General features: G+C 42.4%; 1 protein-coding gene across 1 annotated transcript in view; it reads right to left on the bottom strand.

Moving 5' to 3' along the window:
* The window catches only part of epha4b (eph receptor A4b), an 80,253-nt gene that overhangs the window by 14,799 nt on the left and 41,167 nt on the right, over window positions 1-24,287 (bottom strand). The window contains exons 7-13 of the mRNA XM_034555016.1: window positions 23,205-23,540; window positions 22,353-22,465; window positions 21,046-21,208; window positions 18,640-18,748; window positions 5,430-5,497; window positions 4,171-4,296; window positions 3,877-4,062 (exon numbers count right to left, since the gene is read on the bottom strand). Coding sequence (XP_034410907.1) covers window positions 3,877-4,062; window positions 4,171-4,296; window positions 5,430-5,497; window positions 18,640-18,748; window positions 21,046-21,208; window positions 22,353-22,465; window positions 23,205-23,540 — 1,101 coding nt within the window. The remainder of the gene's footprint in view (window positions 1-3,876; window positions 4,063-4,170; window positions 4,297-5,429; window positions 5,498-18,639; window positions 18,749-21,045; window positions 21,209-22,352; window positions 22,466-23,204; window positions 23,541-24,287) is intronic.

Raw genomic sequence — 24,287 nt, 5'->3', positions numbered from 1 at the left:
CGGGGAGATGAGGGAAAGATAAGGAGGGGGGAGGGGGGGGGGGGGCTGAATGCTGCACTTTCCTGATGTGTAGAGAGACAGATAGAGAAAAGATCTTTTTTTGTCTTCTTTTCTGCATGTGGGGCTGTAATTAGCATGACAATAGCAACAATCAGGTGACAGACAGAGTAGGTTGTTAGAGTGGCACATGGCCGAGGTTGAGGGCTTATGAGGATTTAAGCAGAAATAACACACACACACACTCAGAGTAATTAATGAAAATGGAAAATGCAGACAATCAAAATAAGTACATACCCAATTAAAAATGCAACTGTGCAAAATTAAATACCACTACAACCATTACAGTTTGTCCTGGCAACGGGGACGCTGGCGAAACTTAACGCCGCTCCGTCTAGGACTGTTTTTATTTTATTTTTTTCTACCTTTTTTACAATTTAATATTCATTTAAATAATTTTTAATTTTATTTAACAGTGTAGCCATTTTTCTGACTTAATTATTCGGCAAATCTTGGATTATTTTTTATTTTGTGATTGCCGTTGGCTCCTGCTCTCCACCACTGCGATCTGGTCAACTGGCGTTGGCTGGTTAGCCGACAGTCTCTTGCTGGCTGGCCGACGGTCTCTTGCTGGCTGGCCGACGGTCTCTTGCTGGCCAGCTGGCCCTGCTCCGTGCTGTTGCTCTGAGGCTGGTCGCCTCTCAGCGGTCCTGGTGCTCCGGTGGTCCGGTCCGTGGTTGGCGATTGCGTCTTCCCCGGCTGGCATGGTTCTGCAGTGTTCCACCTCGCAGCTCTTTGGGCTCAACAGCTTCTCTGCTCCTCCGTTCGTCTCGGCCATCGGGACGCTCGGACTCCTTCGTCGGCTCCGTTGCATCCACAGAGCCTCCCGCGGAGGGTTTGTTTGCTCCTGGCCTGATCGCTCCATGCTTTCCATCCCCTCCCTCTGGTCGGCCGAGCTCATCGCTGCAGCTCGTCATCACAACAACAGTCTCCAAGAGCGAGATGGTGGCAACAAAATTAGGAACTGTTACATCTCCCCCAGCACCCTCTACTCTTCCTGCTGACTCCACTCCCCAAAACCGGACTGGTACACCTTTTATTACCTCCAAGATGTCGTCCTTTTATGCAGTTCTTTGGTTCCCCTATTTTAGTTTGTCTGTTCTGCTTTATTTTGTATTTGTAATTTTCTATTCCTCTATTGTGTTCATTGCCTATATGGCATTGTCTCCTTTGCGTCATGTATTTTCTGAAATGTTTACTTGATTGATTGATGTTATGTTTTTATCTTGCTTCTATGCAGAGCACTTTGTAAACCCTGTTTTTAAAGGTGCTATATAAATAAATGTATTATTATTATTGCTACAATCACTAACCTCCATCATTACTATTACTAGCATGTATCGCCCCTAGTACTAGTAGTGCATACATTATGCTGTTCCTTTAAGACTATCAGTAACAGTATCCATCATTCTAGTGCTTCTTCTTCCTATTTAAAGAATGCGCTTTTTTGCTTCCTTGAGTCAGATGATGATGATCTTGTGTCTGTCCGTTAAATATGAAGCTAGCAGCTGGATATCTTAGCTTATCATAAAGACTAGAAACGGAGGAATACAGCTAGCCTGGTTCAGTTCAAATGTTTAAAAAAGAAATGCACGACAAATAAGCAAATTAGCACCTTTTATTCTTAGGCCATTCAACTTATTTCTTGTCTGATATCCTCAGACCAAATATTTTTACAGTATAATTTCTACTGCCATTAATATTATGACAACTGCTGCTGCTGCTTTATACTACAGTACCACAGCTACTTCTTCTTCAGCAGAACTGTGACAACAGCTTCTCTTAGTACTACTCCAACTTATAGTACAGATGCTGATTCTACTACTACTTACGCCCACACAAACCAGTCAAACACACCTGAGCCCAGAGCAGTCAGGGTCAGCCTGCCTGATTAGACCGAGTGCGGTGTGAAGGGACCAGCTGGTGCTGGAGAAAAAGGCCTGAAGGAATTATTGACCCATCTCAACTCTCACCCCCTCACTCTCACATACGCACCCTGGGCTGTGACCTGTGAAATTACTGCTCCGCTGGTGAGATTTGTTTCTGAGGAGCTCTATCAGCTTCTCAATGTGCCGTGAAGACAAGTGAGATGAGAGACACAAAGAAAAAGGCCAGCAGAAGTCGACAGACGCTTGCTACGTTCACACACGAGCACAAACATGTTGTTATATTCATAGAGCACAGCAAAGTACAAAGCACCTGATTATGTTTAAGTTGCCTGTGAAGCCAATCATATCACAGTCAGCAGAACATTTCAAGGATTTGGAGTAAGTCTTGCATTTAGTCTCTTATTTTTGGCCATAATTACCATCTTCCTACCAGAATAAAAAAAAAAACACACAATTGATTTAGTTTTGTTGGACTGTAGCACTCTTACTAACTACCTCAAACAACTGTGCAAAGGTGCAAAGGTCACAGTTGAAATAGAGAGAGAATAAGACATGCAGTTCTCTTTCTTAATATGCATAGTGCTGAATATTCATGAGCCTAAAAACACATCCAATTAACTTTATGGATTATTAATATTCATGATAAAAGCCTATGCATATGCATTTGCTCTTTTATTGTTGGCCCAAGTGCCACTGTGTGTGTGATGGACTCAAGATCTTTGTATGTGTGTGTGTGTGTGTGTTGTGTGACAGAGGGAGAGCGGGAAAAGCAGAGGTTTATTTGTCTGACTGTCTCCCTCCTCTTTTTTTGTTGATTTCTAAGAAACATTTGCATAAAAATGTGTCAGACCAGAGGAGGATTCTATGAATACTGTGTTTTAATGCAGACAAACTCCCACTTTAGTTGCCATCATTGACATATTTTGGAGTTTTCGGCTATCTGAACGAGCAGAAATAAAACGCATAAATGCTATTGGTTAATCAGGCTCTCCTGCGCTGCATAATCAGTACAAATACGGATATAATTTACGATGCGTGTGTTGTTGCTCACCTATTTTGACATTTAAAGTAAGCGATTACAGAATGGGTTTAGCGCATGGTTGTCTTTTTGAATTTACTGCCTCACAGACCCTGACCAGCCTGATGATTATGACAATGATCAAGCATTAACAGTTGGCTTTGCAATTCATTAACACATAAATACGGGCCATTTCCCATTGCTGCAACATTTCACAAAGTATGAGAACTGAGCCACTCAAACCAAGCTTTGCATTTTGGTCCCAAAGGCGGGGGTAGCTATGTACAGATAGGACGAGGCTTTCCTACCGGTCCTGGCTTTGTGACTGTTCACACAACTCTGTCAAGTAAGGAGCTCCAGCTGACTGCATCAACGGGCACCATCGGCCTAAACTACAGAGCACGTTGTGCCTTTAGTGTGGTTGTACGTCCAAAACGGGCAGAAAAATATGCTATCAAATTTAGCCTGCTTTGCGTTGACGTATTGAGGGTTTGAGTGAGGGAGAAAAAGAGAGACAGGAGAGAAATGGGGAGCGCTTGAATAAAAAGATGAGAGGGACCCTGACTGAGAGGTTAGGGACGAGAGAGAGAGAGAGAGAGAGAGAAGAATGGACAGAGTGGGGTTGATAGCGAGGAGGCCCGGCCGAAACAAATAGTCTTTCTTGCTGAGCTGCACTAACTTGCTCTAATTGCCCAACACAATCAGGTGAATTAAACAAGTGGACGCATGAGAGACAGACGGCCGTCGTCCACTTGCACACCGCCATGTGTCATCAAAGTGTTGCCATGGTAATGGAGTCTTTATCTTGTCCAGGGTGAGCTCTTATTTACATTACCATCGGCTAAGTGACAGACCTTACTACAGGGAATGGAAAGGAGAGTATGCGGTTACTAAACCAACTGCGTTACTCACATCTTGTCACCACACCCTCCAGCCTGATGATGTTGGGATGGTCAAACTGGCCCATGATGGAAGCCTCAGACAGGAAGTCCTTCCTCTGTTTGTCAGAGTATCCCGCCTTCAGACTCTTGATGGCCACGTAGATCTCCCTCTTCCCCTGAACACGCAGCCGACCACTGCACACCTCCCCAAACTCTCCTAAACACACAGAGAGAGAGAGAAAGACAATAGTCATTTGGGTTGTTTCAAATTTTACTTTTTAAAAAAATATCTAAATCGTCGACTGCTGTTTTACTGCCAGCTCACCAGCTCCAATGACTCTCTCGATGCGAATATTGGAAGCATCGATCTCTTTGGCAAAGTCCCTGACAGCCTGGTTGGGGTCTTCATAGGTGTGAGGATGGATGTAGATCCTGCTGCCTGGCAGCTTGACTGCATGAGAAATAAAGAGGAGAAATAAAAGTTAAATGTGCTGATATAACCAGCAGTTGCTCCGTGTATGTAAATTAATAGTGTATTGATCCCTCTCGGAAGTGGTTTCCTCCAGGAACCCACTCTGATTTCTACTTGGACATTTCAGCCGTGTGAATTTATGTTAACATTGGAGCTTAAGCATCGGTGCTCTGTTTGAGTGACATTGCAAATTCTTACATAATGAAACACATAACTACTTTGTTAGCAATGGTGTTAAAATGACTCATAACTTTTAACAGGAACCCGTAAGGAGCTCCGCTTTGCCAGCAAACATGAGTGCAGGAGTGTGTAACAGTGTGGTTTATTTAACAACGTTGGAGACATACATACACAAACTGTATCCACTGTACATCTGATACATTTGAAAGTATGCAAACAAAGTATGACTGTTGTCTGTGAATAACCAGCAGCAATTGTCACTTTTGAGTGCTTTTTCTCCTGCAGTCTTTAACTGTGTCAACTGTAGAGTTGTAGTGGATTTTATATATACTTGCACATGTAAATAAGAAAGTTTATGTTTTAAATTAATACTTCAGGAAATATATTATAATTAATTAGGGATATTATGAGGAATATTCTGGAGGAATGTATTATAAAGCATAAGAGATGATCACTGTTTTATTATTCTGTTTGTTGATGACGAATGTAACAATTAACTATATGATGCATGAGAATGAATTATGTTTTATTGTTTAGACAATAGTTAAAATGGATGCCGATTGAAACCTGAGATGTTACTTTTATTCTGAAGGCAGGATAATAAGAAGGGAAGCGAAGGGAACTTCCGGTCTCCATTCTTCAAACTAGCCAATCATTAACCTTTAGGTGTGAACTCATTTGCATGAGCTTACTAATATCCGTAATCTTTGTTCTGGAGTCAGAGTTCTGTTTGGTTCGGGAGATTTTGAGACAGCCCCGGGCTCAACGCTGCTGGCGCAGTCTGTCTGTGGAGATCTCTCCCTTACCAGCTCCATGGCCGTGAACACTAAATGACTGTTATCTTTGCCATTAAATATTGTGACACTGAAACATGCATATTTATGACAGCAATAAACATACACGCATTTATGTGTGTGTGTCTGTGTCTTCACCTCGGCCATGTTGAAACTGCATCTTCTCTTCATCGGGGTCCTGCTTGGCTTTGATGTATCCACAGTGCCTGAAAGAGAAATGCACAGCTGGATTATGATCCTGTATATACTGTAGAGATATATATACAGCACAGATTGTTTTTCTCCCCACACGGATACCAATATAACTTTATAGCACGTCTATGGAAGATCACATACCCTTGAGTGTGTATGTGAAATTCCACACAGATGTTAAATCTAAATAATTTCTAGGAACTGCACTAGAACCATATGCAGCAAATAGCGGTGAACTAGATATTTCCTTTGTCTTTACACATCCACTCCTCTGAGACGAGCTTGGAGGAAACAAATTCTTCCTCTTCTCTGCGTCTACATGTCAATTACGCCTGAGGTTGATTGTGTGTGTGTGTCTGTGTCTCATCATCATAGATGTTCATAGAGGAAGATATATGCATAGTGCACACTCCTATTTTACCCATCTCTGGCCGTTTACCACTGCCTTCAATATGATCATGCGTCACACACACACACACACACACACACACACACACACACACACACACACCTCTATGCCCTTTTCCCAGTCCCCTGTGCATACATACACACACACACACCCTGCAGCGCGGGCCAGTCCAACGATCAAGACAAAGTATTGACAAATTGATCAACTCAATCCTGCCGTACAGCTGTGAGGAAGTGTTTAACTTACTCTGTTTTTACAGACCTCAATGGGGGGTGTTGTTAGTGTGTGTGTGTGTGTGTGTGTGTGTGTGTTGTCATATTTTTGTGTCAGTGTAATTCTTTCCACTTTGTTCAGCTTGCGCCTCAAATAGTGTTTAACTACCCTGATCCCACCCCCCAAAACACTGTCTCAGAAATCTACGGCTCTTTAAAAATTCTGCACAAACATTGTAGGATAAAAAACATCAAATGTAAAAGCAGTTTCATATAACGAGGTACTAAACCTCCTCCCCTCCGCTTCCTTCTTGTCCAGTCCTCATCAACTGTTAAAGCCGCAGCTAGTCGGCATGTCTGTCCATCATGAAGATGAATTGATTTGGGCTGAGAGCCAAGAATAACTGGGAATCGGCAGCACAGACCGTGTGGGATTTAAGTAGAGTGGAGGACAGAGAAAAGAAAGAAATGGCATGGAATTTTATGAAAAAAGGGGGGTGAGGAGTAAGAAGTGAGAAGTAAGAGAAGTAAGATAAATAAATAAAATAATTAATAAATAAAAATAGGATAGAATTAGAGTCGAGCATTAATGTGCGAAACAGTGGCAGCAATGGATAAAGGTGGAGTCTCACTAGGCTCAGCAAATCTCAGTCATTTGGTGTTTAATCCTTCTGTTGATTTTACACAGCTGAATGCATGGTATAACCCAGACATCAATAGGCTCTCTTGGGAACACACACACACACACACACACACACACACACACACACACACGGGTAGAGACTGGTTGCTGGTATTTGAGGATAAAGAGAGGAGGGGGTATAATGTTCTCTGGGCCCCACCTGGTTATCAGCTGGGCTCAAGCCAGTCAAACACCAAGGGACTATCATTACCCCCTTGACACACACTCACACACACAACACACACTGCTTTAGGGCATGTGTTTTGAGCATATGGGGAATGGGGACATGGGTCACACCTCTGCTCCAACTGTGATAATCCTTTGGGGGCCTACGTCTGCCCCCCAACACCCACCCACCCACACACACACACATATTTAGTTCTGCAAGACCCACGTTCAAAACACTTCCCCCTCACTGCTGGATGTGTATCTTAGTGTGTGTGTGTGTCTCCACGGGTGCATGGCGGCATATGTGAGTGTGTGTGTCTGATGGGAAATGAACACATTTCCATAGTAATTACAGAGCGACTCATTTCTCCTCTTCAGTTAGAAGTGTCATGAATCATTAGTGCTGCAGTCTCCAACATGGCACACAACTTGACATGGCTGTGGCTTTTGTTTCCCTCCGACAGCTGTGGCTCTGTGTTTGAAATATATATTTAATTTAATATCAACAACTAAGTGCAGCTGACCAATATTGAATGTGAATTATTAAACATTATTATTATTAAACATTCTCCAGGCGACTACTGGCATGTTTCCGGCAAAACGTATTCTGCAAAGCAAGTTAGTATTAAGTATATTTTTTAGTTTCTTATTGATATGATTTACATTTGCCCAAAATGACTTTAGCTCTGTGGAACTGCAGAACACAGGGTTTAGTTGATCAGCCTTGTTGATTGGCTAGTTGTCTGCTATTGATGTGGAAGCCACAGGTTGACCCTTCAGCTGGAGCAGACTTTGTAATGAGATTGTCCTCCTCGCTTCTTTATACTACAGTTTGAAGTTAGCACTATCTTGCACTGTGGGAGAAGTCGTTGTTCCATTTAGCTGCCATCTAATTACACTGTACTCTGCTACTTCATACAGTAAACACGCACACACAGCTGTGTATTCATGCAGATTAAAAGTACACACACCTGGGCCGATCGCGCAAAAACACACACTTTAATGCACTGCGATATCACTATCACAACCGGGCTCTCCCCTTTCTCTCTGCCCCTCGCTGTTCCACTTCACTGAGGACAACAGGCTATCCCCGTCCTCCAAAGCCACACACTCCACATTTGCATATCAATTTGCTTTTTAATATAATACTCTGTCACTCGAGACCCATTTGTCATTCTGCTAGCAACAAGCTAGAACTTCACCCATATATTATCGTGGCCATTGCTCCTCCCCTGTTTTCCTCTCCCTTCCTGTCTTTTATCTTTCTGGGTTGTCACATTCTTCCTTTAAGAAAAACATTCCCTTTTCCAATCCCACACACATCTTGCCTTTCCTCCATTTATCCTCCCCCCATCCCAATAGACTATGTTCTCCTCTTTTCTTTGAGATTTTTTCTTTCTTTTTTTTTGATAGAAAGAGTGGACACTGGGAGCTGGAACGAGAAACAAAGAGAGAGGTGGAGAGGGAGATGGAAAAAGAGAGTGCTGACAGGCAAGAACGCACAATGGGGGTCCAAGCCTGCATACCAACTAACAAGCAATCAGATGGAGGGGGAGAGCGAGGAGAGATTGTGAGGCAGCCATACAAGAATATAAATTTAAAGGTTAACGTAAGGGAAGTGGACAGAAAGCGGGGTGGGGCGGTGTTGTGTGCCGCAACAACAGGAGCTGAGGATAAAAAGGAAGTCAACATATTATGAGAAGAAAGAGCGCTAAATAGAGATGGAGTGAGTAAAAAAGGGAGTCCACAAGGAGGAGATGTCAAATCTTAACAATAAGGATGCTGGTTACATGTGCAGGAGAGAAGATTAATTTAAGTTTGGTGGGATGAAGACCGTGAATATTGGCTGAAGAAGAACAGAGCAACACTCAGTACATAGCTCCCCCTGTGAAGGAGCGTATCCCAAAGGTTAAGGGGCCGTGCACGTGCCGTGTCGTGTTGTTGCACCCTCAGTGCCATTGTGTGCATCGTAGATGCACTGAAGACACGGGCAACGTTTTTTCTTTTCAGGGCCCCTAGATAAAAATGGTTTAAGTTTTTGAACGCTGCAGCACACAACACATGCGATGAAGGAATAACCAATTACAGCTGGTACATCTTTTCTTTTTTTTTTTCTTCCCTAAATCTGAGATTCATGATAAATAGGAGAAATTAATCATTTTAAGGCAGGGCAACCCTTAACTTTATGAGCCAGGTCAGTCCCTTTCTGGGATGTCACAACATCCAGTTGAAAGGTCAGCCAGACCGACACAGGACAATCCAGCAGTAAAACTACTGTGAGGGATTTTTCTTTGTTTACTTCAGTCAGTTAGGATTACTTCTAAATGACCTGCTAACTTCATCCTTGTCATCACAACACACAGGTTTAGTTTTTTTAGTAATGGCAGGCTCGACAGTAGCGCACCCAACCATTTTGGATAAAATGATGAATGTGGCACGGCTGGAGTTTTCCACACGTTTTAGAAGCAACATGTGAACCCACAGAGAGCGGATGGATGGATTAAGAACAGATGACCAAACAAGACCGTCAGTCAACAGTCCTGAGAATGAGTGAGAGAGAGAGAAAAGACTGGACTAAACCATGATGCAACAGTTAATGGGGTCAGTGGTAAACCAAATTTAGCATGAATGTGAGGAAAGGGTTTGAATTAACCTTAAATAAACTCAATATTCCTCATGTTACATTCGGCCATTGTTTTAAATCATATAGACCCCATCGGGAAAGCTGGATTCTAGACTTCAGGCAGGTCACCAGTCCATCATCACAAGAATAACAGAAGATAAATAAACTCACATGAACACAGCATAAAGGCTGATTCATAAGGTCTAACTGTCAGACTTTCTAAAATAGTGAATTTAGAATGAATACATAGTATAATCTTTTCAAGATAAAAAAAAATGCAGGAGGCCCATGTCGTGTATGGGCCTCCTGTATTGGGAATCAGCCTGATTTTGTAAACCTTCAAGAACATTAGTGGAACAAAGTGCACCAAAGCAGGCTGCTTCATTTATGTCTCTCATATTGTCACTTTTATGCCACGTGTTCATTTATTGGTTTATTCAGCCTCAAGCTATACTGCTGCTTCCTATAAAGCGCGCCAGATAGCATCAACCGCACTGAGCTGCACTGATTTGTGTTGTTTCTGATAATTAAAACCAGCACTCAGTGATTCTGCTGTCATTTCAGTTTGCTGGGGCTGACAATGCAGTGGGGAATTAAGAGAATACGCTCTCACTGATATGGAGTGCGGTCATTACGTCATACAAGCTGTACTGCTACTGTATTCTCTGATATTTAAAGCTGTAACAGCCTGCGGTTCACTAAGGTTCCCTCGTGAAAGTGCCTGCTGAGCCACGAGAGTCTATCTGAGGGAAAAAGAAGAAAAATGTAGAGAGGCGAGAGGATGTGAAGCAGAGACATTGTGGGGTGAAAAAAAGAGTGTGTCAATTGAAAGAACAGAGAAAAAGAGGGATGCAAAGGGGAGATCAAACAAGAGAGGTCTTTGGCAGGACAGTACAGAAAAGCTTTATTATTCACTAAAGGCAGAGAGGGGTTGAAGAGAAGACGTCAATATAGATGGTGGAATAACCTTGAAACAAAGTGGGACAAAAGCAACGAGCCAAAGATTAACTGAGTTGGACAGCAGACAGGAGATAAGAGAGCTAGAGACTGTTTGTCTTCATGAGTGTGAATAACCTTGGACTAATGTTCACCTGAGACGTGAAGAGAGCTAATAAAGTCTGTGTTTAGTATATTGCTTAGTTTTTAAAATATGACTGGCCACCTTTTATAGGATTAGAGGCCGGGAGAAGAAATTGATACACTCCGAGACAAAGGAGTCAGAGGGGATCATTTATACAGAAGAATACCATGCTTCCTGTCCTGTCCTTTCCTCCTCTCCTTCCCTCTCCTCTTTTATTTCCTGTCTTTCCACATCATTTTCCCACTGCTAATCAGAATGACTAGAAAAATGAAATCAGTAAATCATTAGTCACCCCTCCGGCATGACGCAATGAAATGACACGTCTATCCTCCTAACACAAACACACTCACTCTCGCACGTAAAGAAATGCACACACACACACACACACACACACACACACCCTAGGTATCTGCTCTCATCATTACTCATAATACTGGTGATTCCATTTATTATCAAGCTATTAAATAAAAACTAATTACTGGGAATGAAATCAATGGATTAAATTCATTCATTGTTTCACAGCAAAACGATGCCTCGCTCACCGACCAGAAAAACAAAGCACATTCACTGCTAATCAACTATGAGGTTCATAAAATATGATTGTGGAGAATTAATTAAGAGTCAAAACAGCATGAAAAAAAGAAAACAAATTGACAAAAGGTCTGGGTGATGTAACATTCAGGAACACAAGTCTCTCTCTCTCTCCATTTTCTGGCACCGGCTCAGCACTCTCTGACCAAGGTGTAAAAAGATTTACTCAGCTCTGGCTAATTATTAGGAAGGGGAAATGATTAACTGGAGAGTTATGAGTAATAAATCTGTCTATGTTTCATTAACAACCTGTTTAGAATTTTTTTTATTTCACTCCTGCTCATTAAAGAGAGTGGTAATAGTAGGACAGAACAGAAAAGATGGGGAGAAGCAGTGAGGTCTGCAGCAGGTCTTTGGTAATTGGGGTGATGTAGCCACATTTTTAACAACCTGGTGAAAAGGTTAAATGAGAGAGAAAAGAAAAGAGTGAGAGACCTGGCATCTCATCTGTATCATTAGGTGAAGTGTATTTCTATATTTGCGAACAGATCAGTGTGAAACTAATTCCCTTAATGATGTTACTACACAGACACAAATTGATTAGATCACGGTTGCTGTGTGTGTGTGTGTGTGTGAGTGAGTGAAATAAACAAATACATTTAAATGGACTATAAACTTTAAAAAACCCAACCGAAAGCAGTTTTGAATTTGTCTGAAGTCTATGGGACATTTGATCAATCCCACTGCAACATCTGCTCATTTCCATAACGCCTGTGTGAAATAGTTTTGCACCTGCGGCAACTAGCTGCTATTATTGCAATGTTTGTGAGCTACTTTCGAGGCATTCTGCAGACAAAGCTGTATTCAGCTACACCCTACAGCTTAGCTGCATTTATTGAAAGCATCAGCAACCAAGCAACACATAGAAATCTGTTTAATGACATTACACACACATCCTCATCACATATACGTACACACACATCCTCATCACATATACGTACACACACATCCTCATCACACACGTATACGCACATCATCATCGCATATATGTACACACACATCCTCATCACACACGTATACGCACATCATCATCGCATATATGTACACACACATCCTCATTGCATATATGTACACACACATCCTCATTGCATATATGTACACGCACATCCTCATTGCATATATGTACACACACATCCTCATTGCATATATGTACACGCACATCCTCATTGCATATATGTACACGCACATCCTCATTGCATATATGTACACACACATCCTCATTGCATATATGTACATGCACATCCTCATCGCATATACGTACACACACATCCTCATTGCATATATGTACACACACATCCTCATCGCATATATGTACACGCACATCCTCATTGCATATATGTACACACACATCCTCATTGCATATATGTACACACACATCCTCATTGCATATATGTACACGCACATCCTCATCGCATATACGTACACACACATCCTCATTGCATATATGTACATGCACATCCTCATCGCATATATGTACACGCACATCCTCATTGCATATATGTACACACACATCCTCATTGCATATACGTACACACACATCCTCATTGCATATATGTACACACACATCCTCATCGCATATACGTACACGCACATCCTCATTGCATATATGTACACACACATCATCATCGCATATATGTACACACACATCATCATCGCATATATGTACACACACATCCTCATCGCATATATGTACACGCACATCCTCATTGCATATATGTACACACACATCCTCATTGCATATATGTACACGCACATCCTCATCGCATATATGTACACGCACATCCTCATTGCATATATGTACACACACATCCTCATTGCATATATGTACACACACATCCTCATTGCATATATGTACACGCACATCCTCATCGCATATACGTACACACACATCCTCATTGCATATATGTACACACACATCCTCATTGCATATATGTACACACACATCCTCATTGCATATATGTACACGCACATCCTCATCGCATATACGTACACACACATCCTCATTGCATATATGTACATGCACATCCTCATCGCATATATGTACACGCACATCCTCATTGCATATATGTACACACACATCCTCATTGCATATACGTACACACACATCCTCATTGCATATATGTACACACACATCCTCATCGCATATACGTACACGCACATCCTCATTGCATATATGTACACACACATCATCATCGCATATATGTACACACACATCATCATCGCATATATGTACACACACATCCTCATTGCATATACGTACACACACATCCTCATCGCATATACATACACACACATCCTCATCACATATACATACACGCACATCCTCATCGCATATACGTACACACACATCCTCATCGCATATACATACACGCACATCCTCATCGCATATACGTACACACACATCCTCATCACATATATGTACACACACATCCTCATCACACACGTATACGCACATCATCGCATATACGTACACACACATCCTCATCGCATATACGTACACACACATCCTCATCACATATACGTACACACACATCCTCATCACACACGTATACGCACATCATCGCATATATGTACACACACATCCTCATTGCATATACGTACACACACATCCTCATTGCATATACGTACGTGCACATCCTCATTACATATACGTACGTGCACATCCTCATTGCATATACGTACGCTCACACCCTGATGGCATATACGTACACGCACATCCTCATCGTGTATATATGTACACGCACATCCTCATCGCGTATATATGTACACGCACATCCTCATCGCGTATATATGTACACGCACATCCTCATCGCGTATATACTGTATGTACACTCACACCTCCCTGTACCGGCCTACTTTGTTTCACATACACAGAATGGGCTGACTGCCAAATTGTTATTAGTGCTATTAAAAAGCAAACAGACCAACACCACCCACAGGGAAGGGAATGCTTTGGCTGATTTCTACCTCCACCAGATCCATCAGTTGGAAATTCCTCGCTTTTTTATACAAAGTACATTTTGATGTACAAATACTGTGATATAACAATCAACAATTAACACAGGGACACAGGATTCAAACTGGGAACATTTATTTTTCATTTCACGCTTCAGTTTGCACTCTTGTTTCCAAATGAATTGGGTTGCAAATGTAGATACATGTATTTATGTGTATGTATTTGACTTGAAACAAACACTTCAGGTTGCAGTAAAGCACGTAAGACACAACTGACCAAGCTGCCTAGTAAAACACTTTTTCTAGTTTATTTCCTGTTTTTGTTTTATTCCGTAGTTCTAAACCGAGCAATTTATAATTATTGTATTCTTTCCCACACTCAAGCAAAAAATAGCTCACTTGTTGTCTTTGGGGTTTTCACATCTTTTTTAAAATCCAAACAAACCGAGACACACACACATGCTGTTTTACACTCAATTGGTGCTCTTCAGTTTCTCAGAAGTCTCTTTCCCTCGCTACCTCTTGACTCCGCTCTCTCAACGGAATGCTTTCATTAGCGCATGCTTCCTCTTATTCTTCACTCTTCCTCATTAAGATTTTAAGATCAACCCTGGGCTGCTACAACAGATGCTGCGCACAAACACGCACATCAACCGAACATGCTATTGTGTTGAAGAGGTAGAGCCAACGCTCTATTAGAGAAGACTGAGAAGTCTTCCTGCTAGAATCAGCCACGTTATAATGACGTGTCACTTTCCTGCATAGTGCTCTCTCTCGGCCTTTTACTCTTTAATATTCAAAACTCTCCTCAGAAAAGCACGTTTTGTCTTTAGAAATCTAAAGAAAGAAGACTTTTAGGAACGCCCTTTCCTTTAGGAAAGTTCTTTCTTATTTTTCAGAGCTTACCTCTGTTGAAAGATAATAACTCTGGCTTTAGTAAATAACTGTTCATCTTCTTTCTCACTAAATCCAATTAATCCATCCCTCATTATTATTTTAAGATTTTCAAACAGATTGCAGCCCATGTCTCCCTGCCGAATATCTCCAGCTCTGACAACAGATGACTCAGTAAAGGCAGACTTTGAGACACATAGCCAATATGCCAAGAAAAACAGGGACCACATAGATGGAACAACTTCACACTGACTTCTCACCAAAACTGCACATTAAAAACATGAACACAGAAATAACGAAGCAGAATCTGGCGTACAACCAAACGCCTGCAGCTATTCAGAAAAGGAGATGGTTGCAAAGCTGGAGAATCATTAGACTGCAGACAAAACAGAGGTGCACACACTCACGCACACACATATGCTGGAGGCAGAAGTCGTAACGTGTTTAACAAGGAGTGAGAGAAAGTGAAGACCGAAGGGGAGAAAGCTTTTTGAGTGAAAGGCCATCTGCTGAGTCCGTGGCAATACCAGTCGCTTGCTTGCTTCCCATCGCTCGCACCTGCCAGCCTGCCAAAGCCCCCTCAGGAGGACAAAAGCACCAACATCACACACAAACACAAACACACACACACACACACACACACACACACACACTCGGGTGCATGTACTCGCAGAGCCATAATGCACAGCAATAACTGGTGTGATTTGTCAGCGCCGTGCCGCGTCTGAGGAGCTTTCGACATTTTTTCATGTTTTCCCTCCTGCGGTAACAATAGCACAACAGCACTTTATTAATAGAGAGCAGGACAGAGCAGAATGGCCTGCAAATCAGCCCGTTTATGAGGCATAGCTGTGCAGCACCCTGCAGGCTGCAGGGAAAATGTGTGTGTGAGTGAGAAAGGACAGAGCAACTGTACGGATTCATTGTCGTTTTATAGTTCGGTGATAAAAACCTCCATCGAGGTGGTCGGCATTGGGGATGAAATAGGTGAACTAGTTGCAAAACAAGAACAAAAAACTCTCCAGCACTCATCCAGTCTAATGATTATTGGGGAAATGATTTAAACAGCTGACTTTTAAGGGGGGTTGGGGAGGCCTTACAAAGGTCTGGTGGGGAATCATTTCAACCCTGGCTGACTCTGTGTCCATTTCAATTCAGATTTAATCATCGTCCGCATTGTACCGGTCTCAGCAATTACGTCAGATATTTAGAATCTGATGTATTTGCTGAGACCGGTAGAGAGGGCCTTTCATCCTAATGTAAATTTGAAGAACAGAGTAGGAAATGAAAGCTGGTGAGCCAAAGATGAAACAAAATGAAAAGAAAAGCGAGAGTGCTGAACGGAGTGAAATGGACTGATTGGCAGATGAGACGGAAGGTTTAAGAGATGAAGAGGGTGGTATGAGCCACAAGAGAAGAGAGAAAGCCAATCCTTCTTTTTAAATTTCTACTAGTTCCTTCAAAACCTGAAGTATGAAACTCCCATTGCATCTAACAGTGCAATTGCCCACCAATCATCTCTGCCACCTCTCTCAAATGCACTCGTAATCTTTTCATCTTTTGCTGCATGCACCTCTCTTCTCCTCCCTTCATCAATCTCATTTTTCCCTCCATCTCTCGCATACCTCTTTCTCCCTCTCTTTTGCTCTTTCACATCATCTCAAAATGTAGCTCTCAAGTGGCACAAACCTACTTCAGATGTATCACCCCCCCTTCCACCACACAGTCAATCATCCCCATTATCTTTCTAATACACTCATTTCTTCTTCCACTTGTGTCTCTCCTTTAACTTGCTTCTGTCCACCTCCCACCTGCTCTTGTCTTTGGAGATGTGTCTTTGATCCTCGCCTCATTCCCCTGCTACAAACTCCACTCCACCTCGTACACGTACACACACACATTTTGACAGATGTACAGAAGTCGTTTAATAGAAAGCAGTAATCAACACTACTCCCTCCCAAGTGTCCTCACCTCCAAATAGAAGAGAGAGAGAGAGATAAAGACGGAGTGAGAGAAAGAGGAAGAAAGAGACGCCTGAAATTCATGGCAGTGCATCGACCCGTCCGTAAAACCTAGTTAACACCTCCCCAGCCTGTGAAACCTGATTAGTTGACTGTGAGTGCGTTTGTGTCAAAGCGTGTGTTGATAGCACACTATGTTTAACAGGTTGTTTTGATTCTTACACGCACAACCTCATTATTCCCCTCTGATTAAAAAGAAAAGTTGATGTGTTCCCCCTCGCCTGTGTGTGTGTGTGTGTGTGTGTGTGTGTGTGTGTGTGTGTGTGTGTGCCTGTGTGTGTGTGTGTGTGTGCCACGCAGGACGGTCTCCACTGATTACATCCCTCCTAGTCAATAGTGAATAGAGCACTCAGCCTGATAAGCAATCACCTGAATCAATACTAATGTTTTTAGTGTGTGTGTACGTTAGTGTGTGCATGTTTGTGTGTGTGTGCGTGCGTATTTCCTAACATGAAGCTAATCTGGGCGGAGCTCATAGAGGATAAACATTTAGTTACAGGCGCGGTAAATCACAGATGCTGTCATCCCTCCTCTCCTCTGCTGACGTTGTCCCTTTCTCTGTCCTAACTCCAATCCTTTCATCTTTTCCTTTCTCCCACTCACCTCCTTCTCCTCTTTGAGACCGAGCATTAACAACAGCCTAACCTTCAAAGAGAATGATCGGAGAGAGTTCACGCTCTTCACAATAACACAGCCTTTACTTTAGTCGTTGGCCGCAGTATAAATGTCACTCTGCTTTGGCACCTCCACACATAATCCCTCGGAGAGGCAGAGCGATGTGACGTGAGACCAAGCGAGAGCTTCGGCTTCACCCTGGTGTGAACGTGGAAGCTCACCTACATTACCGGAAAGGCCCCCTCTGCATGCGCTTAGTGGCAGATTCTTTGTGCGCATATGAGCTATTGGTTTCCCTTACGGAGAGATTTGACTCAAAGTTCAGTCAGTTCCAATTTAAGCCTTCTTAGTTGGTGACTTAATAATGTGAGATTACAGCTGTCAATAGCGTGTCCTGAAAACGACCCATGAGGGTTTCGCAGAAACGGTATGACACCTAATAAAGGAATAAGCCAACAAGTCAAAAGCAGCAATCCGTCTATCAGCACTTTCCACTGCCTAACTGTGACCCCTAGCCCATTGACCACAAACATATCATTTCATTTTTAGGACATGGCAAGTAATTCCCTAAAACAACTGGGCATTGGGAACCAGTGAACCCGAGAAAAAGGCAGTGGGAACCAGTGAATTTGTTGGGGACTAATTTTAGCTGCCGATGTGATGCTCCAGTGAGCATTTACGGCAGCAGGACATTCTGTATGAGACTCATATAAACTACATTAACCATTTTATTTACAAAAAAGGATTGTGTCAGTCGGCTCAAAGATATATTATTAATTAGGTGGAAGATGGAAGACATTACATGGTAATTGTTAATAATAATAAAATAATAAAAACATTAATAACTTTGAAAAATAAATATTAATATGCTTTACAAACACCCTTGTTTATTGTTTTTGTCGTACCTTCCACTGACAACGAAGCAAGTCACCAGGAAGATGAGGAGAACGATTCCTCCGGCGATGGACACAGCCAGAATGGTGGACTGGTTAGGGTCGCCAATAGCAAAAACATCTATACAGGAGGCAAAGGGAGCACAGTGGATTAATAAACAAAAGCATAATGGAGGATGGAAAGATGCTGAGGATATCTTCGGCCTGAGGAAAGTGAAGATAGAAAAGATGAAGGTAGGCTGGGAGTAAAACGGACAGCAAGGTGAGTGTGGCCGGGGAAAGAGGGAGAGAGAATGAAATATGATAGCATTAGAAAAGGAGATAAAAGATATGTTGAAAAAGAGAGCGAGGGAGGTGGATGGAATAGTAAGTAAGGTCCTTGATGAAAAGCGCTCTCCCTCTCTGCATCGCTATGAGGGTATGAGACATGAAAGCCATTCCCATTCGGCCGCGCTGTCCAAATGGATATGTTAACATTGCACATAACAAGGCTACCGCAGAGAACTTTCTGCAAAGATGCATTGATTTTTTACGCCACACCACTCAAGCCATTACTCAAAACAAATGCCCCATTTATCTGGCTTAGCTAAGCATGAGCAGAGACATGTGTGTGTGTGTGTGTGTGTGTGTGTGTGTATGCGTTTGTGTGCGTTTGTGTATGTGTTGGAGAGGCAAATGCATGCCCCTAGGCAGCCAAAAGATAAGCATTCTTCGCCTATTACATGTACTTTGTGTACCATGTACTTCTTTAACAATCAATATAATTGATCTGATTAGATAACCTTAATATGAATTGCTTTATTTTACAGCCCTGAGCCCTGGTTCAGACACGGCTTCGTACCAGTGATACCCAACTTGTGTCCTGAGTTCCGTGAGTTACTTTATTTACCATCACATTCCTGATATTTGTTGCAGGACTTTGAACTACTTTTATTGATTATTTAATGATTAAAAGGCTAATGTGTGGCCGTTGTGTGCCATGCAGACAATCTATACATTAACTGATTTATCACCCTTCTGCCCGCCTGTCTGGGAATCAATGTTCCCTTTGAAGAGGCCTCTAAAACACAGAATACTAGAGCACATAATGAAGCGATAATGAAAGTGGATGACAGCAAACAAAGGAGAAAAGGACAGAGTGACAGAGGAATTGAAAACATCACGACAGAGATACATCATAGTACACCCCGAGCTGTTTTGAGGAGTGGCTCCACTGGCCTGGATCGAACCCGGCATAGATTTATCTGTTGTGTCGCCCCATCTTCTTCCCCAAAGCCTAAGTATGGAATACATTTCTAAATGTAAGTAGTCAGTGTCCTTGAAGAAAAAAAAAGAAAAAAATTGTGCTCTACACATATCACTGGTGCTCACTGGTGTTGCAGTATAGTTGCAGGTGGGGGAGTAAAACCAGTCCAAAAATAGGAATGTTAATTTGTGATGATTCAATCAGGATCCTGATGAGAGTGCGGAAATATGAGCACAAACACCCATTCTACACTCGCTCCCTGTCTCATTACGGATTGACTACAAAGTCCTACTCCTCACCCATAAATGCATAAATGGACATGCACCTCCCTACCTACAAGAACTCATTACTCCCCAAACCTCTACCCGCACCCTCAGATCTACAAACAGCTCGCTCCTCCGGGTCTCCAACACCAAGCTGCACACCATGGGCGACCGGGCATTTTGCTCAGCAGCGCCTCACTTATGGAACAGTCTCCCTGACCACCTGAGGGCAACACAGACACTGGACTCTTTTAAGACCGGCCTAAAAACCTTTTTATTTAGGAAGGCGTCAGCTATTTATTTTTTATTATAGTTTGTTTTAACATATGTTATGATATGAGATTATTTTTAATGAAAAGTGCGTTACAAATAAAATGCATTATTATTATTATTATTATTGAACCTTCTTCTACCCATTTTTATTTTCCTCCAGTCATTGGTCTGAATCAAATCTTCACAATCTTGTCAAATCTTCTTTTTCCTTAATTGTGAAATTGGGTTGTCTCGTTTTTACCGCATAAGTACTTGAGGATACTTTTAAGCCTCTGGTTCAGGCACGTAGTTGACAACCGACTGCAGTTTCTCTGTCTGACAACAGAACTGAAGAAGCCATTCGGATAAAAAGCGAGCTATTTTATAACCATCAGGTGGATTGAGCTGAATCCGACTCCTGTTATATGATATAATATACCAGTACTCTCTGCTCTGCTGTAATCGTTGTGCTTCCTCATGTTTACCGTTTACCTCTAATTGTGTGGTGTCGATTATTTTTAAAGACGGGCATGTAACTATTTTCACCGACTCCAATTTTCAGCTGAAAAGCACAGGGACATTTTTAAAAGAGGAAAATAGAAGGAAAGAAAAACTAGTTATTTATTGTGAGCAGATATTTATTATTTGTCCCTTTACCTTCATGGCTGGTTTCCAATTCAATCTCTCCACCATAGCTGCCATAGCCCCCATCGGTCCGGGCCCTGACCCTGAACACGTAGGTGGTCCCTGGCTTAAGCCCTTCCACTGTCATCATGTTGGAGCGAGTCTTCAGGACGGTGTAATTCTGCTCCCGCTGATTCTGTAGCGGGAGAAAAAGTAAAAGGAGGGAATTTAATACTACATTCAGTGAATAATAAGTGACAGAGAATAATGTAAGGGCTGAATTTTCAGATACACTCTAAAGGTTATATAAAGAGCAATGGACTGTGGAATCCAGAGGGACAGAAAAAAACCAAGAAAGTCTGGAAAATAATAGAAACCTCAAATAGTTTAATTTAAATGTCCCCAGGGGCTACGTACTGTACACCTCACTAAGTTTTCATTTGTTCATCATTGAACCAGTTGGTCGGATTTACACATGAGCATCTGTCAAGTCCCAAATCTTATCCCCTTTACACTTGGGGGCAATATGTGGTTACTCAAGTCCCGCTTCGCTTCAATCCTCGACTATCTTGTCGTCCTAGGTGTGTGTGCGTGTGCATCCACTTAAAAATGAATGCGTAGGAGGATGAATAAAGAATAAGTGAGCAGATTTCTTGCAGAGAGGCTGATACTCCTAATGGAAGACTCTGTACAACAAGGATTAACACTAATTTACTGCTAATGCCTGTCAACATATATACACACACACACACACACACACACACACACACACACACGCACACACAGAGAGGCTTGATTTCATCACCGTGGCCTTGTTTTACGAGGTTTGTTCGACAGATGTGTGGTTAATTGGCTTGGTGTGAGCAGTAGGGGAGATGTGAGGGATAGATAGAGATGTTTGTGATGAAGAATTTATTACGGACGAGCCCTACGGCTAAACCCATAACCTACAAGCCTAGGCGACATGTAGATGAAGGGGACAAGAGGGGAGACATGTTGTGTTAAACCCGTTACTCCAGAAAATGTGCATTGCATTTAAAGGAATAGTGCTGATTTGCTTCCTTGCTGAGAGTCAGATGAGAGTACGCTCATATTTGTATGCTAAATATGAAGCTACAGCTAGCAGCCGGTTAGCTTAGCTTAACGCAAAGTCTGGGAAAGGGGGAAATGTCTGTCTGCTGAGACCGAATACCTTCCACAATCAAACTGTACCTTTGAAATTGTTCCACCCCTTCAGCAAATAACGCAGGCGTTATCTGACAAAACAAGTAAACTGATCTTCAAGCGTGAAATTGGCAGAGTGCCTCTTTAAAAAATTAGCTTGTGTGCATCTCTTTCACCTTCTCATAGTAGATGACCTCATACTCCACTATCGCTCCGTTGGGTCTCTCTGGACCCTGCCAGGCCAACGTCACACTGTCCTTGCTCCGCCTCTCCTTCAACACAACGCTTACTGTAGAAAACAAAGAACCGGAGGGAAACGCATTAGCAACAAAGAGAGAGTAAAGTTCAGCAAGATGAGACATTAAAGTGTGAGAAGAGAGCGGGCCGGGTGGGAGAGGAGAGAGAGATTTTAGATGGATACCGACTGTGCTATAACGAGAAGACCCATATTTTGAAGTTCTTGTGATGTAATTTTGCTAATGAGAGCAAGAGAGCTGTTTTATACATGTGTGATTACAGCATTCTGCAATGTGTGTACAGTATGTGTGACATGCGTGTGTATGGGTTACAAACACACACCCATACACGAGGCCTATTAATCATCACCTTCCTGTCATACACACTTCTCTTGCACTAAATTTCCATAGTCCCACACTGTGAAAGATGCACGCATGGTTGTATATGTGGAGGCAGAGGTGCAGAGGTGTCACTGTGCGGCATCAGAGTGATGCCGCACAGCAGTGATTTTACAGTTGCCATGTAAAAAGCCTGGTACTATTTGTGAGCACGCTGATATCAGGAGACAATTTTGAAGAAAAATAACTCTCTGATCCATCGTATTCCTAGCTCAGGCTGATGAAAACGTTCTTCCCAGAGGATTACATTTTTACTGCACTTTAAATCTGAAAACCCACTGCCACACGACACATTATTCTGTGAAAGATCCGTGCGTGTCCCCGAATACTGGTGTTTTGTTCAATGTGGGTATTTAGTTGTTTTACATTGACATTGTGCGTGTATGTTGTCACCTGTCTGTGATGTTGTGACATTGATGACTACAGTTCCTCTTGGTGTTGGGCTTAAGTCCGTCACTCCATTCTGGCTCTCGACAGTGAAGCTGTAATTTGAGTCCGGCTGCAGGTCGGTGACCAGCACGGTGGCTGATGAGAGGCCGAACTGCCTAGGAACAAAATGGATGCTGTTCCCACACGGTGTGCACTTCCTGCTGTCACCGGAGCATTTCCTGCAGTGGAGGCTGTAGGTGATGTCCCCTCGGCCTCCTGTGTCTCTGGGTGGCGACCACTCCAAGGTGATGCAGGTTTCATTCACCGTGGAGATGGGGTTCTCTGGAGCAGCTGGAGGACCTGAGGGAGGAGAAAGACAGACATTTATTTAATGTATTTATTTTTTTATTTACAGTTTAGATTGAGCAGAACCAGATATATTGTCCGTGCCATCCCAGCACGCACTGGGTAAGCTACATGGTACAACCCGAACGAGTTGCAGTCTACCACCCCTTGTCAGAGCCAGCTCATGTCCCTAGCGTACATTCTCTAAACCTGCATCGTCTTCAGGTATATTACTAAATATATTGCAGTTCCTATTAAGAACAGAATTCACATTGATTAAATTAAAAATGAATTAACTGTCTCCAGCTGGAGGGTAGACACTAAGCGCTCTCTTAATGAATAGCTATGGAACGTACACTTCAGAAGTTTAAATCCATCTTTAAAGAGAATTCACATGATGTTAAATACTTGGTTTAACCATGTGAAGTTCACTAATACTCTTTAGGGCTGCACTGCAGACAATCATTAGTGCTTGGACGATGATCTATAGAAAGTGCCTGGAATAATTTTCTCATGACTCAGGTACATTTTATGATTTAGAGCGGTTAATTTTACTTTGAACGTCAGCTGAAATGATTAGTGTATCACACAGTCAGGATCCAAAAAGTGTGTCAGTAATCATTCTCAAAGAGGCAGTGACACACCTTTAGATGGAGCGTGTTAACACGTGAATTGTAGAAATATGTGAATAATATTGTGAATGGTTTTTTTAGCAATTGGTGCAGCATACTGATGTTTTAACATACGCCCTCGGGGGCCTTT

The sequence above is a fragment of the Cyclopterus lumpus genome, chromosome 17 (assembly GCF_009769545.1).
Source record: "Cyclopterus lumpus isolate fCycLum1 chromosome 17, fCycLum1.pri, whole genome shotgun sequence".
Classification (NCBI taxonomy): Eukaryota; Metazoa; Chordata; class Actinopteri; order Perciformes; family Cyclopteridae; genus Cyclopterus; species Cyclopterus lumpus.
The sequence above is the reverse complement of the archived record's forward strand: the minus strand, read 5'-3'. Positions and strand labels throughout refer to the sequence as shown.